This window comes from Sinocyclocheilus anshuiensis, unplaced genomic scaffold (assembly GCF_001515605.1).
Source record: "Sinocyclocheilus anshuiensis isolate Anshui unplaced genomic scaffold, SAMN03320099.WGS_v1.1 scaffold579, whole genome shotgun sequence".
NCBI lineage: Eukaryota > Metazoa > Chordata > Actinopteri > Cypriniformes > Cyprinidae > Sinocyclocheilus > Sinocyclocheilus anshuiensis.
The window spans coordinates 3,619,071-3,635,261 of NW_015551075.1; the positions used below are offsets into that span (position 1 = coordinate 3,619,071).

General features: G+C 36.3%; 2 protein-coding genes across 2 annotated transcripts in view; one reads left to right on the forward strand and one right to left on the reverse strand.

Annotated features, from left to right (window-relative positions):
• Window positions 1-15,236, reverse strand: part of elp4 (elongator acetyltransferase complex subunit 4) — a 91,954-nt gene extending 76,718 nt beyond the window's left edge. Inside the window, exons 1-6 of the mRNA XM_016452317.1 lie at window positions 15,043-15,236; window positions 14,259-14,294; window positions 8,712-8,833; window positions 6,531-6,662; window positions 3,101-3,234; window positions 2,119-2,173 (exon numbers count right to left, since the gene is read on the reverse strand). Coding sequence (XP_016307803.1) covers window positions 2,119-2,173; window positions 3,101-3,234; window positions 6,531-6,662; window positions 8,712-8,833; window positions 14,259-14,294; window positions 15,043-15,211 — 648 coding nt within the window. The 5' untranslated portion in view covers window positions 15,212-15,236. The remainder of the gene's footprint in view (window positions 1-2,118; window positions 2,174-3,100; window positions 3,235-6,530; window positions 6,663-8,711; window positions 8,834-14,258; window positions 14,295-15,042) is intronic.
• An 84-nt stretch (window positions 15,237-15,320) lies between these two features.
• LOC107662307 (mitochondrial inner membrane protease subunit 1-like) overlaps window positions 15,321-16,191 on the forward strand; it is a 10,933-nt gene continuing 10,062 nt past the window's right edge. Inside the window, exon 1 of the mRNA XM_016452293.1 lies at window positions 15,321-15,401. The gene's annotated coding sequence lies outside the window, so the exon portion shown is untranslated. The remainder of the gene's footprint in view (window positions 15,402-16,191) is intronic.

Here is a 16,191-nt window from a genome sequence, read left to right on the forward strand (position 1 = left end):
CACACTCTGTCAGTTTAAATCTAGATTAAAGACCCATCTCTTTAACCTGTCTTACACAACACACTAACACATTTCTAATATTCTAATTCGTTAAAGGATTTTTAGGCTGCATTAATTAGGACAACCGGAACCGGGAACACTTCCCATAACACCCGATGTACTTGCTACATCGTTAGAAGAATGTCATCTATGCTAATATTAGTCTGTTTCTTTCTTATTCCGAGGTCACCGTAGCCACCAGATCCAGTCTGTATCCAGATCAGATGGTCACTGCAGTCACCCGGATCTACGTATCCAGCCCAGATGGTGGATCAGCACCTAGAGACGACCTCTACAGCCCTGAATGTCAGCGGAGATCAGGACAACTAGATGAGCCCCAGAGACAGATCCCCAGTGAAGACCTTGTCTCCTAGATGGCCACTGGGACAAAACCACAGAAACCAGTTGAGTCCTCTGCACAATGTGACTTCGCTGCAGCCTGGAATTGGACTGTTGGTTTCGTCTGACCAGAGGAGAACTGGCCCCCCGACTTAGCCTGGTTTCTCCCAAGGTTTTTTCTCCGATGGAGTTTTGGTTCCTTGCCGCTGTCGCCTCTGGCTTGCTTAGTTGGGGACACTTTATTTCCAGCGATATCGCCGACTTGATTGCACAGATACTATTTAAACTGAACTGAGCTGGATGATGACATCCCCGAATTCAATGATGAACTGCCTTTAACTGAAAATTGAGTGTTTACTATTGTAATTTTGCATTATTGACAAACTATTTTCCTATTTAATGCTGTAAAGTTGCTTTGACACAATCTGTATTGTTAAAAGCACTATATAAATAAAGGTGACTTGACTTGACATTTTATTTCTGAACTGCTACAATAGTGCAACAACCAACATAAAATTGCTACATTCATGCACTTCCGTTTTGAATAAAACTGATCAAGCTTTTATTGCCAATAACTTGACATTTCATTTCTGCCACAATATGCACAACCACCGTAACACAATTTTGCCACATTCACATTCATCTGTTTTCTAATAAAACTGAACATTTTATTTCCAAACTGCCAATATACATATAACAATCAACATATTAAAAATTTTTCAAACTCACTTTCATCTGTTTAGGATAAAACTAAACCAATCTCTGGAGATATAATTTCTGAACGTACAGTACAACAACCAACATTATACAATTTTGCCACATTTATGTTCATCTGTTTCAAGTCAAGTCACCTTTATTTAAATAGTGCTTTATACAATACAGTGTTAAACAGGAAAATAGTGTGTCAATAATGCACACAAAATTCACGTATTTCCAATGAGCCTGTATTGCAAATTTTGCCACATTCGCATTCATCTGTTTCGAAAAAAAAATTTGATAAAACTGAACACTTCACTTCCAAACTGCCGCGATATGTACAACAATTAACGTATTGAAATTCTGCCACATTCAGGTTCATCTTTTTCACATACAACTGAACACTTCGCTTTGAAAGTGTTTTGCGAAATGGGCAACATAGTATAATAGTTGTGGAAATGTTGCCATGTATTTCCAATGAGCCTGGGTTGGAAATTACATGACGACTAGAGGCCTCACATACGTACTAGGAATAAAGTCTCTTTGTGTTCCTATGGAATGGAAACACATCTAAAAGATGTGCTAAACAGCTAATGGCTAAAAGCTTTATGATTCCATTACAACATGTCATAAAATCATAATAAACTGCACACTGAAAGAAGAATGACGGCAAAATTCCAAAAGCAACACCTGCATAGGCCACGGCATCCATCACGTTGCTGCCATGGCACAAGCTGTTCAGCGGACACAGCATCGCCACACAGGAACACATTTACCGATGCGAGTAAACATAGGCTTGGGAACACGGACCCTTCACTATGGTGCTGTTATGCAGATAAACAATTAGAAGACCTTTTTGTTTGCGGACATAAAAAGCAGAGAGAGGCTCCATGAACCAGGGGCTCCAGATTGATTTGTTTGCACTGTGGCCGTGCCGTAGATTTTAATGCAACCAAAGCTCCTGCCTCCTCTACATGCGCACCCCTAGCAACCATAAAACAACCGCATCGCAAACACCATTGAAGACTCAAGCCCGTCTCTCACAGCACTGGCAAGGACCTGGAAGTACAGAGACGTTTTTACGAAAACCTTTATAAGGCTGAACACCAGTCAATAAAACGAAATTGCAGATGTGTTCCTCAGAAACATGACATCAGCATTGAGAAAGCATTTTCTTCTTGGAGATATGTGACGATACCTAGCGCACTTATCATACTATATGCAGAAGGCCATGCATGTGTTTGGTTATAATGTTTGGTTAAGCTGTCTCTAAACATAAGCATTCTTTTATGAACTTCCATGAGTAATAATAAAAGCCTTGTCACCACAATATTGATATTTACGCAAGATACTCTGATCCATTTAAAGTTGGATGTTGAATATTCCTACTTGATACTTCCAACTTTTTTTGTTTGTTTGTTTTAAATAAATTATTGTATTCAGCAAAAGGATGCATTAAATTGATTAAAAAAGACAGTATAGACTTTCACATTGTTATAAAAGTTTTCTATTTCAAATAAATGTAAATCTGAATTTTATCTAAGAATTTAAAAAAATATATATCACAGTTTCCACAAAAACAATAAGCATCACAACTGTTTTCAACTTTGATAATAATAATAAATGTTTCTTGAGCAGCAAATCAGCATATTAGAATGATTTCTGAAGGATCATGTGGCACTGAAGACTAGATTAATGATTCTGAAAATTCAGCTTTACCATCATAGGAATAAATTACATTTTAAAATATATTACAATAGAAGAGTTATTTAAAATTGTAATATTTCACAGTTTTATAGTTTTACTGTGTTTTTGATCAAATAAACACAGCCTTGGTGAGCTTAAGAGACTTCTTTGAAAAGCATTACAAAAAAATCCTGCAAACCCAAAACTTTTGAATGGTAGTGTACAACAAAATATCAATGCAAATTTTGGGGCACGTAAACATCTTATTCTGAATATTCACCGTAACTGAACATTTATTTTGATACTCCTAACAGATATTCAAGTGGACAATAGCAGTTACCTTGATCCTGTGGTTACTGGTGTTTCCTGTAGCTGATAAAAACTGTGGCATTTGGCTGCTTGCCGAAGCTCAGGCTCCATGGTCTTGGACACGTCATAGTAATGGCCAAACCTCACTGATGATGCCAAAGCAATCTACAAATAAAAAGAAAACAAATATAACAGAAACTTTATTCTCTAGGGGTGTAAAATGCACAAAATACAGAATTTGATAATGAATTTTGAATTACTACACCAAAACAATTACTGCCCTACTTTCAGTTGTAAAAATATACATCCTCAATCTACTTCCTGCATGAACATGTTTAATTGTCACTACAGCTACTTCTGTGTCTCAACAATATATTTGTTCAAATAATTATGAGTCAAATCACAATAATCAAACATATTCTTGACCAAATGACAAATCTGATTATGTATCTTGTCATTAAGTAAGGAAATGTAATCAAATGCATTGTAAGAGTAAATATGTACACATTAGGAACAGCAAAGCATGTTTTTTTTTTAATTGAGCTGAAAGAATAATAGCCAAAGGTATGGCTAATGTAAGCAATATGAAGTCAATTTTAGTTCCTATTTACACCCATAGACATGCGATAGTTACAGTATGTAAAACAATATGAAAGAACATTTTTATTTACTGAAAAAAAAATATTTTTTACTATTTTGTAGTAAATAAATATGTATAACTTACACACTAGCGTACAAAAATTTGAGGTCAGTACGATTTTTTTAAATGTTTTTTTAAGAATGCTCACCAAGGCAGCATTTATTTGATTTTTTTTTTTTTTTAAGTAAAAAAAAATGTAAATAATAAAAACAGTAATATTGTGAAATATTATTACAATTTAAAATAACAGGTTTTTACTTTAATAGATTTTAAAATAATATTTATTCCTGTGATGCAAAGCTGAATTTTCAGCATCATTCCTCCAGTCTTCAGTCTCCAGTCACCTGATCCTTCAGGAATCATTCTAAAATGCTAATATTTGGCGCTCAAGAAACATTTCTTATTATTATTAATGCTGAAAACAGTTGTGCTGCTCTGAAATTTTGTAATACATTTTTTTTTCTGGATTTTTTGCTGAAAATTCAAAAAAACAGCATAAACTTACACACTAGCGTACAAAAATTTGAGGTCAGTACGATTTTTTTAAATGTTTTTTTAAGAATGCTCACCAAGGCAGCATTTATTTGATTTTTTTTTTTTTTTAAGTAAAAAAAAATGTAAATAATAAAAACAGTAATATTGTGAAATATTATTACAATTTAAAATAACAGGTTTTTACTTTAATAGATTTTAAAATAATATTTATTCCTGTGATGCAAAGCTGAATTTTCAGCATCATTCCTCCAGTCTTCAGTCTCCAGTCACCTGATCCTTCAGGAATCATTCTAAAATGCTAATATTTGGCGCTCAAGAAACATTTCTTATTATTATTAATGCTGAAAACAGTTGTGCTGCTTAATATTTATGTGGAATTATTTGATGAACAGTAAGTTCAAAAGTAGAGCATTTATTTGAACTCTTAAACAACAATTGAACAATAATGCATTATTACTAAACAAAAGTATTAATACCTTTCAAAAAAAAAAAAAATCTTACTGACCAACTTTTGAACAGTATACACTGAGAATCACCTGTGAATTGATGACTGGAGTCATAGTGGAGCATTCTTTACATACTGTACATTAACAATAACAAGAAAAGTTAAGCATACAAAAGACTCTGTAACTTCCAGCTAAACTGTAAGAAACCCAGGTGATTCGTTAAGCCATTGAGAACATAATCACTTTCTGACGAGACTGACCACTTGGTCTTAGAAAAACGCACTTGCACATGGGCAGATGTTTTCCTCAAGTTGTGAGGGGGTCTGGTTTTTGCGCCAGTTTTTTTTAATGAGCCCCTAATCTTCTCCTGATCTGGATCAGCGACTCTTATGTGTTCCAGCATCTCCTTTGGAGATTGACAGCTTGGCGTTCATCCTCGTTTAGTGGGCAGGTCGGGTCGACCCCTTTAACGTTACGGCATGGGTTTTGACTGACTGAACTTTGATCTGGCATCTCCATTGAGAACAAGAATGAGGGGGTGGGGTGTGTGCACTGTATGTTTAGGATGCAAATCCCTTACTAGATTTACTGGTGCTTTGTGAAGGAGACAGAGGTATGATAAAGGTTAAGGAGGATAAGTATCCCCTCTGAGACAGGAATGGGGGCGGGGAGAAAGGGGGAGAATGAAATAAGGAAACGAGACTGAAAATATCCAATGAGAAGGAAGGGGAAAAAATGGTAGAGAATGAGCGAAAGTTGTCCGAAATGCAGACAGAAAGAGTGAAATCTTTGGGGACTCTGGTGTCCCCCCTAATCTCCATAGCAATCTGGATTATGGGCTGGCAGGAGGGGTCTTTTCTCAAAACGGAAGAAAGAGGGGAGCGCGGACGCCACGGCGAGGACTGTGAAGGGATTTGGGGGTGCTGGAGGCTTCTGTTCCATTGTAAAGGGCTTGAGGTTGAATAGAAGCTCCATGTCCTCCTGTCTCCTTGGGTTTTAAGTCCACCTATAACCAGCTAAGCGTGAGTAATCCACCTAAACTGAATGAGAGCAGCGAAAGCCCAATTCACAGCACTGGGTGGGTAGGAATTGATATATTTATTATAGTACACTATTTTTCCCACCATCCTTTCTTAGCCTGTATAAAAGTGGTACTCAATTCCAAAAATGGGTCGCATTTCTGATCTGATAGAGATGTGGACAGCAGGTATAAGACAATGCTAAATGCAAATAAGAAAATGCAACTAATTTACCATATAATCTCGTAGCATAGTAAAATAAAGAGGCTTGTCAAGTTTTAAAAGGATAGACAAAATTCTTCCCATAGCTTTTGCTGTTGATACGTCCAATCAAACGCCATGGTATTTTGGGATTACAGCTAGACAAATAAGACTGATGCTAACATGGACAGCAATATTCAAAACGAAAATGAGAAATGACGCCTTGGCAACTATCTGAAATAAATCAGTTTGAGTTTTCTAATATTTTATATTGGTTAACATTTATTTTATTTTAAAAAACCTAAATGTTTTTATGGTTTTAGTTTATAATAACCCTGATGCAAATTCACTAGCAATGAAGTATTGTTTGTGCGAACCACAATGCATTTGTACAGTAAAGTACATACAAAGTAAAAATTATAATATATTTGCATGTACAATTTTAAGGGCATTTGTTTACTTTATCAAGTAAACTTGATCTCTAATGTAACCCAGGTCCTAAAGCAAAACCAGTTGAGAACCACTGCGTTATAGAGTAAGCACAGCTGTCAATTTAAAACATACATTTATGCCATCTATACATTTATGTGAATATGTGGGGTTCATTTCTTAATGTTGTACTGAATAAAATGACCGACTTCCCTACAGATGGTCTTTTACCTGAACTTTGGGTTGGTTCTGGTAGCGCCAAGCGATTTTCATTGTGTCTGGATTCTCTGGGTCACTTGGCTGAGATTGACCCTCGCTGATTTTCATGCCGGCAACGTCATCCACAATTGGAGAAGGGAGTTCCTATTTTAAAAAATATGAAAGGCAGAACATTAAATAGCTCACTTAAATACTACTACTACTAATAATAATAACAATAACAACAAGAACAGTAATTTTGAAATATATTTTAGAGACAGACAAAAAATAAAATGAATGCAAAAGTTACAGACTTTTTTGCACCTACTGAAATTGAATTGTTAATTGTTTATATCGATAAATCTGAATATGTAAAGACTTTCTACCTGACCTAACTAAAAGATTTAGAGAAGAGTTTAAAATTGGAACAGCTTTTATCACATATTTGGAACCATGCTTACAATATATTTTACAATTTTTTTTTCTTTTTCCCCTTTTCCTTTTGTGGGTATTTTTATACTGTATCTAGGTAGACTAAAGCCAGTTTCTTGGCCAAAGCTCACTGTGAAGAGGGAAATGAATGTCAAGTGACCCATTTTAACAAGGCCAAAAATATGAATAAACACATCAAAATGGTGCTAGGCTAGCACTTTAAAAGCTGTTGTTTAAACAACAGGGTTGACGCTGACATTAATGCCAAAAAATGCCAAAATGAAGGTGGGAACTGTGTCCCTTGGGGGAATATTCATACAGACCATGCAATAACAAAAAAAAACAGAGACTGTTTCACAAATAACAGCTCAATGCAGGAACTGTCTGAAAGGCAACAACAAGCTCTCATTAAGCTTGTGTTTACTGGGGGCCAATCAAGGGCCAGCAAGAGAGGAACTCCTGTCCACTGTCATTAAGGTGAGACTCGTTAATGCTCAAAGTCTATGAAAGCTTAGATGGGGAAGGAGATGAGAGAGAAAACACTGGCTATGCTCGGAATTAAATATTAGTGTACTGCTTAAAGCACACTAGACATCGAGTACTGCCTAGAACTGTACCTTTTTTTAATGCAGTACAAGAAACGGTATGCATTTTAAACAGTTGCATTATGCATTGCTGCCTTACAGTCTTACTCTGTGAATGATGTAAAATAAAATAAAATGTCTGATTAAATAATAAAAGCAAGAAGATTTGGATGATGTCAAATAAAAAAAAAATTACAATTAAAATAAAAAAAATAAAATGTCTGATCAAATAATGATGTGAAAATGTTCAAAATAAATTAAATAAAATATACTACTATTACAACAATAACAACTAATATTAAATAAATACATACATAATGAAGTAAGAAAATATGCAAATTATGTAAAAAAAAATGTTTGACAAAATAATGAAGCAAGAAGATGAAAATGATGTCAAAATTAAATACAATGAAATAATAAAATAAAAATGTTTGATCAAATAATGAAGCAAGAATGTGAAAGATGTCAAATGAAAAAAATACAATAAAAATAAAATAAAATGTCTGATCACATAATGAAGTAAGATCAGATGTGGATGATGTCGAAATAAAATAATAAAATAAAATTTCTGCTCAAATAATGAAGCAAGACGAGATGCAAATAATGACAAAAATATAAAATCATATAAAAAAATGTCTTCATGTGAAATAAGTTAAAAATTACAGCACATATTACTTCTGGTTACTTCTTTATTGTACTAGCAATGCAAGGTCAATTTGTGCGCATTATGGGGCAGATTTGGAATGTGCAAAGCATGTCCTATGCATTAAGAAATTCATACTTGCATTGAAACTGCATACTATACAGACTCTATACAGGGCAAAAATAATAGTATGACTACTTTGACTAGTATGGTAATCTATTCCAAACACAACCAATAACAAAAAGACACAACACAGTTTCAAAGTGACCTTAGACCAAAAGAAGATACAGAAATCAGACTATGGCACAGTCATAATAATACATACAGACATTGTGTCATGCTCGGTCACACTGTTCCCGGCCAATGGCAAAAAAAAATTTTTACTGATAAAGACAGATTTCTCCAGGTTTATTGTTTTGAGGGCCAGGTAGTTATATAAAGAGAATACGGTGGTAAATAATGGATTTGATGTACTTGGAGTTCACAGAACCAAAAAAATTTGACCAAAGTGTCAAACAGGCAGAGTGTGAACACTTGATTCGATTTTGTTCATACCTGCATGATCTGATCAGGGTGATCTCGGGCGGATGCCAGGAAGAGTTCATGTCCACACACAACTCCCTCTGCCAGGAAGTACTTGAGCAGCATGCGGGAGTAGCTGTCATAGCGGTCCTCCTCTGTGAACAGGAATCACAATCAATGCCACATATATCAACCCAAACTAGACCAAAACATAGAGTGGTGAGCCTTTTGACGCACCTTGTGACAAAAGAATGGTCAAAGTCACTATCACATCAGATACTGTAAATATGCCAACACAGAGAACAAATACATGACTAACCTCAGATGATGAAATAAGAAAACAAATGTTTATCCTAGTTGCTAGTGATGCAACCAGACCCTAACACAGGAAAATTCCAATCATGCACTTGTTCTCTCGATACAAGCAGCCCCCTGCCTCAGAGCGGTGGTCAGCTACTAACAGAGTAGAGAAAGATGCTTATTTTCATATTCAGATAGCATCTCATCTCATGTGCTTCCAGCAATTTACATTCAAAGTGTTGCATACCAATTCAAAGTGTTACTGTTAGCCAGGGAGGAGTGCGCACGCGTGCCCTGCAAAGCTTGGTACAACGCCTGCTCTTTTGGGCGGATCAAACACTCCTCTCGATTTGAGCAGTGCATGTACCGGGCAGTTTGAATTGAGGAGTGGATATGCTGTCCAGGGAGGGCATTATACAAAGAGAGTGGAGACTACATCCTCAAACAGTGAAGATGATATGGAGCCGCTTTGGGGAAACGGAAATTGACCTCTTTGCTTCAGAGGAGAATGCCCACTGCCCATTATTCTTCTCGCTAAAGACCGCTCCCTTGGAAGGGGACGCACTGTCGGGCCACTATGCATTCCCTCCAGTCAAAATAGTGCCGCACCATTTGGCACAAAATAGTGTCGCAGATTGCATGGTCAGACTCACGCCCAGGCATGGCTATACACCTGAAGTGCTCTCAACATCATTCAGAGCCCAGGTTATTATGATACAGGTGTTTAGGTGTTTCAACAAGGTTCGGTACCCGACCTAAGGGCAGGGCAAGCACTCCACTGCTTTGCTTGCTACTGCATGTGTCTAGTCTACTGTATCGGCTCTGTTCGAGCTGGGACCAGCTTGGTTTTCACACAGCGGGGTTTTATACGTTCCCCAAATGCAATGTCGAGAGACCAACTCGATAAGGGAACATCTCCGGTCACTCAATGTAACCGTGGTTCCCTGAGAGGAGGGAACGAGACATTATGTAAACTGCCGTGTGGAAAAGTTCCTCAGAGCCTCAACGACTCTTGCTCAGTCGAAAGATTCTGAGGTAAATTGGCGCCTGACATCACCTATATCCCCTAATGTCTCGTTCCCTATTCTCAGGGAACCACGGTTACGCTGAGAAACTGGAGACGTTATACAAACAAAACTAATGCCTTCAAAATGTTATTACTATTACAGTGTTTCATACATTTTCATACATAATAACACCCTGAAAGCACCAAGGTGGTCTAAAATAGCCATTCCAGTGGCAGTTGATTGGTATTTAAAAATATAATTTATTCATGTGAAGCAAAGCTGTATTTTCAGCATCATTACTCCAGTCTTCAGATCACATGATCCTTCAGAAATCAGTCTAATATGCTGATTTGCTGCTCAAGAAATATTTCTTATTATTGTCAATGTTGAAAACAGTTGTGCAGCTTAATACTTTCGTGGAAAAGTTTTTTCAGGATTATTTGACGCATAGAAATTTTTTGTAGCCTTATAAAATTATTTACTGTTACTTTTGATCAATATAATGCATCATTGTTGAATAAAACTACTGATTTATTTTAAAATAAATTGTAATGACCCTGCAGTTTTGAGCAACATCTTGTATATTTAGTCTTTTTTTATTAAAATTAAATTTTAAAGGGGTCATATGATGCTGCTAAAAAGAACATTATTTTGTGTATTTGGTGTAATGAAATGTGTTAATGCGGTTTAAGGTTCAACTGCCCCAATTGCTTTAGCGCTTACAAGAAGATCTGACTTCTTGTGAAAGAGTTGAGCAATGGCCAGCTCAGAAACACTCACAGTCTGCGTTTTTCCCCTCTCCAGCACAAAAACACACACACACTGACAGTTTCAACCTTCCATTCTTTTCGACAAACACCCTCAAACCCACACAGGTCTAAAGCCACTGTGAGACCTCTGAAGGATTCCTCCATCAGCAGGAGAGAATGAGGGATTTCCTGTCCTCGTCCTGATTCTGGCCACAAACCTGGATGCCTCTCATCTCCCATCACCAATGAAAGAAAAAAACAATTCCTCAACTCTTCAATTTGTAATTGGAAGAACTCCCCTCTCCCTTATTTATGTGTTTCTAGGTCAGCAGGCCTTTGTAGCTTTCAGCGGACCCGACAAAGACACCCAGATGGGCCCACTCGAGATGGAGCCTATTGTGGTGGCGTTTCTATGGTGCCTTAAAAATAAAACCTGCGGGTGCTATTAGCCTAGCGGGGGTGTTTCAGGGGCGGGACGAGATGTGTTGGGGGTGCATATCTCTGCTGTGGAGACAACACAACTCTGGCACATATCATTCACCCAAGAGGTGGGACATTTAGAGACTTCCTATCTTTTCTGATGCAGAAAAGAGAGGGTGTCTCTTTTGGAGAAAGAATAATGCAAACCGTACTTTAGCATGTGTGTAAGACAGTAGGAGTGTGTGTGAGCAGCGAGTGTGAGTCAGACACTCAAAGCTGCAGGGGAAATTTGGGTCAACACTTCTGCCCTCCTGGTTCCATATGTTTGCCGTCTGAGTCCCACTGATTCACAATGGCACCGGTAATACAAATGGGAATTAAATGTGCAACCTCTGGGGACGCTTCCATCATTTATTTTGATCACTGTTGCATCAAATAATAACAACTCAATTTTCAACTCCACATAAATAGCTTACAAATTTGACCCTAATCTTAAATGTGGTGTGTATTTTTCAATATTAAAATACTTTGTTCTATAGCAGTTTAATATGCAGAAAATGAAACTGATTTAACCAAAATGTAAACACTTTGGCAGTACAAAATATTTCTGTATCTTTTGTATTCCTTTTTTTTTACTATTTCCTTTGGTGCTACTTGTAACACAAAAATTACACACTTCACTTATAACATCTGAAAAAAAAGGATGTAATTTGTTGTATATTAGATAAAGCTACAGCACACAAATTAAGCAGATAATTTCTTTCCCATTTAGAAAGTATAAACATCTATGTGTCTCATATACACAGCTGTGGTCTCTTTCATGTGGGTCACGTGTTGGGGGACATGAGTGACCTAGACAGGACTCAACATCATAAATGACCATGACCAATAAACTTCTAATGAAGTGAAAGAATGACTTCAACATGAAAAAAGAATGCAAAGAATAGAAATTAGGCCATAAAGATATAAGATCCTCATGAATATATGTTTTGACAATAATGAACTACATCAAAATGATACATTATTCAACAACAAAAAAAATGATATGGCAGTCATACTAGAGTGTAAAGTGTCAACTTTCTTAACCAAATGTCCAAAAAAATTAAATAAAATGATGAGGAGCAACAGAAAGATCCTCAAAATTAAATATGTCAAACTACTCAGGTAAACTGCAGTTAACCTTTCAGAATTTCAAAAAACATAATTAGTCTATAACCCCAATTCCAGAAAAGTTGGGACGTTTTGTAAAATGCAATAAAATCAAGAATCTGTGATTTGTTAATTCTCTTTAACTTTTATTTAATTGACAAATGTACAAAGAAAACATTTCCAAAGTTTTCACTGACCAACTTTAATGTATTTTGTATATAAACAAATTTTGATTTTGATGGCTGCAACACACTCCAAAAAAGTTGCGACACAGGCAACATAAAAGTGAAAAGGTTATAGAATATCCAAATTAAACTGTTTTGAAACAGTTCACAGTAAGCAGGTGAATTGGTAATAGGTGAGGGGATCATGTTTGGGTTTATACGGAGCATCCTGTCTTTGCAAGCAAAGCTGGATCATGGCTCATCATTTTGTGCCAAATTTCATAAGAGAAGCGTCAAGCAAATCAAAAACCACATTTCTAAATGCAAAATCGCAAAGAATTTAGGTCTTTCACCAACAATTATACATAATATAGTGAAAATAGAAAGGCAGGAAACCTCAGTTGAATGTGCATGAACTTTGAGTCCTCAGATGGCATTGCATAAGAAACCTTCATGCTGCTGTGTTAAATATAACCACGTGGGCTCAGGAGTACTTTGGAAAACCTCTGTCAGTTAACACAGTCTGCCACTGCATCAGTAAATGCAACTTGAATCTCTGTTACTCAAGGAGAAAGCTGTACATCAACTCTATGCAGTGATGCTGCGGGGTTCTCTGGGCCAGAGCTCATCTCAGATATTCAAAAAGACAGTGGAAACGTGTGCTGTGGTCAGATGAGTCCACACTTGTTTCTGGGAAAAATGGACATTGAGTTCTCAGTCCCAAAGACCAAAGAGACCATCCAGATTTTCACCAGCGACAGATGCAAAAGCAAACATCTGTCATGGTATGGGGGTGCAGCAGAGCAAACGGCATGGGTGACTGGAATATGTGCAAAGGTAAGATTGACGTGGAGGTATATACTGGAATTGTACAGTGACATATACTGCCATCAAGATGACATATTTCATGGGAAGTCCATGGTTATTAGATCAAGACAATGCCAGGTCTCATTCTGCATGTGCTACAACAGCGTGGTTTCGTAGACACAGAGAGAATGTGCTGGTGCCTCGTGCCTGCAGTCCAGATCTGTCTCCTATTGAAAATGTATGACCAGTCATGAAAGGGAGAATCAGACAATGATCATCACAGACTGCTGAGCATCTGAAATCTTGTATCAAGTGAGATTGTACAAAAATGTTGCTTGCAAAACTTTAACAATCAGTATCCTCAATTCCCAAACAATTAAACAAAAGGAAAGTTGATGTTGACACAGTGTTAAACATGCCTCTGTCCCAACTTTTTTGGAATGTGTTGCAGCCATCAAAATCTAAATTTGTTTATATTTACAAAATAAAATTAAGTTGGCCAATGAATACATTGGAATTTTTTTCTTTGTACTTTAGTCAATTAAATAAATGTTAAAGAGAATGAACACTTTTATTCTTGATTTTATGGCATTTTCTGGAATTGGGGTTGTTTAATCAGAGTTATCATCATATCTAATGAGCTATCAGCCTACTGAATCGTAGATTTGTAGAATCAGAAGCGACTACATTATTATCTGCATCTTAAATGCAAATAAATTAAATAACACACACACTATTGCTATTTGCAGTTCTGGTTAAATGCTTTTGTATTTTTTCATTGGCTTTGGTTTTGTACTCTGCACAATAAAGTTGAATCTAATCTTACATAAATCTACAATACCTATAATACCAAATCCATATTTTTTCTACATATTATGACATGCAAACAATTGGCTTAGTTCAAACATAATAGCCAGAAATGATAATATCTTCACAACTTACTCACATGACATGACAGTATAAAGACATTGCTTCATTTCTTACCTACAAGCAGCAGAGTTCCAACTGCCAGGCCACCACCTATGGAAAAGTGTATATGTCTTAATGACAGAACACATAATGTGGTTTATCTACCGGTCAACCACCATCATACACTTCAAAAGACAAAGGTATCTCTATAACTTAATCAGAAAAGGTCAAGTGCACATACTTTGAAAGAAAACATTTATTTGGACTCATATTGTACAAGATACCATTCTGCATTATTATTAAAATGGCTACTATTACAAAGGTTAACATTTAAACTACAATCGATCAATACTGTGGGTATGCAAAATGAAATAGAGAAATACATAGAAATATAGTAATATATCTTATATAATATACATAGTATATAGTGTATTATTTTTGAGTGTTGTATTATAAATACAAAGAAGAATCACAAGATTAATGATGATTATAACACATAACTCTTATTTCTCAGGGACTTCTTTGTCACTTTTACAATACATACAAGCCTATTCAAAGTAATCATTATCTAATCAATACCTTACAGGACCTAAAATACAAAAATACTTCATTTAATACTATTAATTTTCTTGTAATGCAAAGATAATATCCTTAATGAACGGAAAATTAATGAAATATGAGGTTAAAACATTTTAATTGCATACATTATAAGTGTGACAGGTGTGCAGACAAAAGTCTATTAATGCGGAATTTTTCTAGATTTATTAATAAATATGAAGACGATAGAGTGCCATGTCAAAATATAAATATAGTGCACATTCTCTTAACATTAAGCTTCAGCCGAGTGAATTGTACTAACCAATCACGTAGTCAAGCGAGCTGACGCCAGATGACACTAAGAGCTGTCCGTTCTGTACAGACGGTCTGGTTCCAGGGATAGAAACTAGTTTGCTGCGGGTTTTTTTCTGAAAACTAGTTGTGTTGCCTATGCTGATGGATCCAGCCATGCCTCTAACGGGAGCCGCCATGTTTTTCTGTTGTTGACAGCAGAGCGATGACTCTACAGCCAATCAGAGACTGAATTGTTGCTCTCTTAGCCAATCAGAAGGAGACTTGTTTAGCGATGATGATGCAGTGGAGTTCAAGGTTGACTGCAGCTGCGTAGTGAAGGTGTGATCAAGAAATCCAAACATCGCGCTGTGAATGGACACGAGTCAGGTAGGATTAGTGTACAAATGACCAGCGTTTATTATAATTCCATCACACTTGACATTCCTGCAGTAGATCATGTATGTATATCCTGCTATCGATGTTGAAACTGGCCCACCTGAGCCATAACACAGAAAAATCATGATGCCCTTGTACTTTAGACGAGACTTAGGAAATGTAGTGAACAGATCGGAGCTTCTTTCATAACCAGTGACAGAGTAAATACTGAAGCTGTCATTGTAAGCGTGTTAATTTTGAAAAGTAATGAATACATAATTTTATTTGGCAAGGACGCATTAAACTGATCAAAAGTGACAGTAAAGACATTTACATTGACATTTTATTTTCACAAAATTTGTTTGAAATATTAATGTAGACACTTGCAAGCTTGCATTTAATATGCTTTCTGTGTGTATCAATCGCTTTTGTAAATTTTATTTGATACAGTCTCCAAAATGGGACGTCTCGTCTTTGACCCATACCAATTTCCTTATTGCCATGGTAGTTTCTCACATAATAAAAGAGATGCAAATCAGTATTTATCATCCATATTTATTGACTTGTAATGAATTTATAGGTGGGATAATATAATGCATCCTTTCATATAAGTGAGTGTCAAATAAGTCTTATCTCTGATAGTTTTGGCCATTGAAAAACTAAAGTTTCTTTATATATATACACTCTAAAAAATGCTGGGTAAAATAGGGACAAACCCAGCAATCGGGCTGTTTTGACCCAGCGGTTGGGTTAAATGTTTAACCCAACCTTCTGGGTAGTAACCCAACCGCTGGGTCAAAAC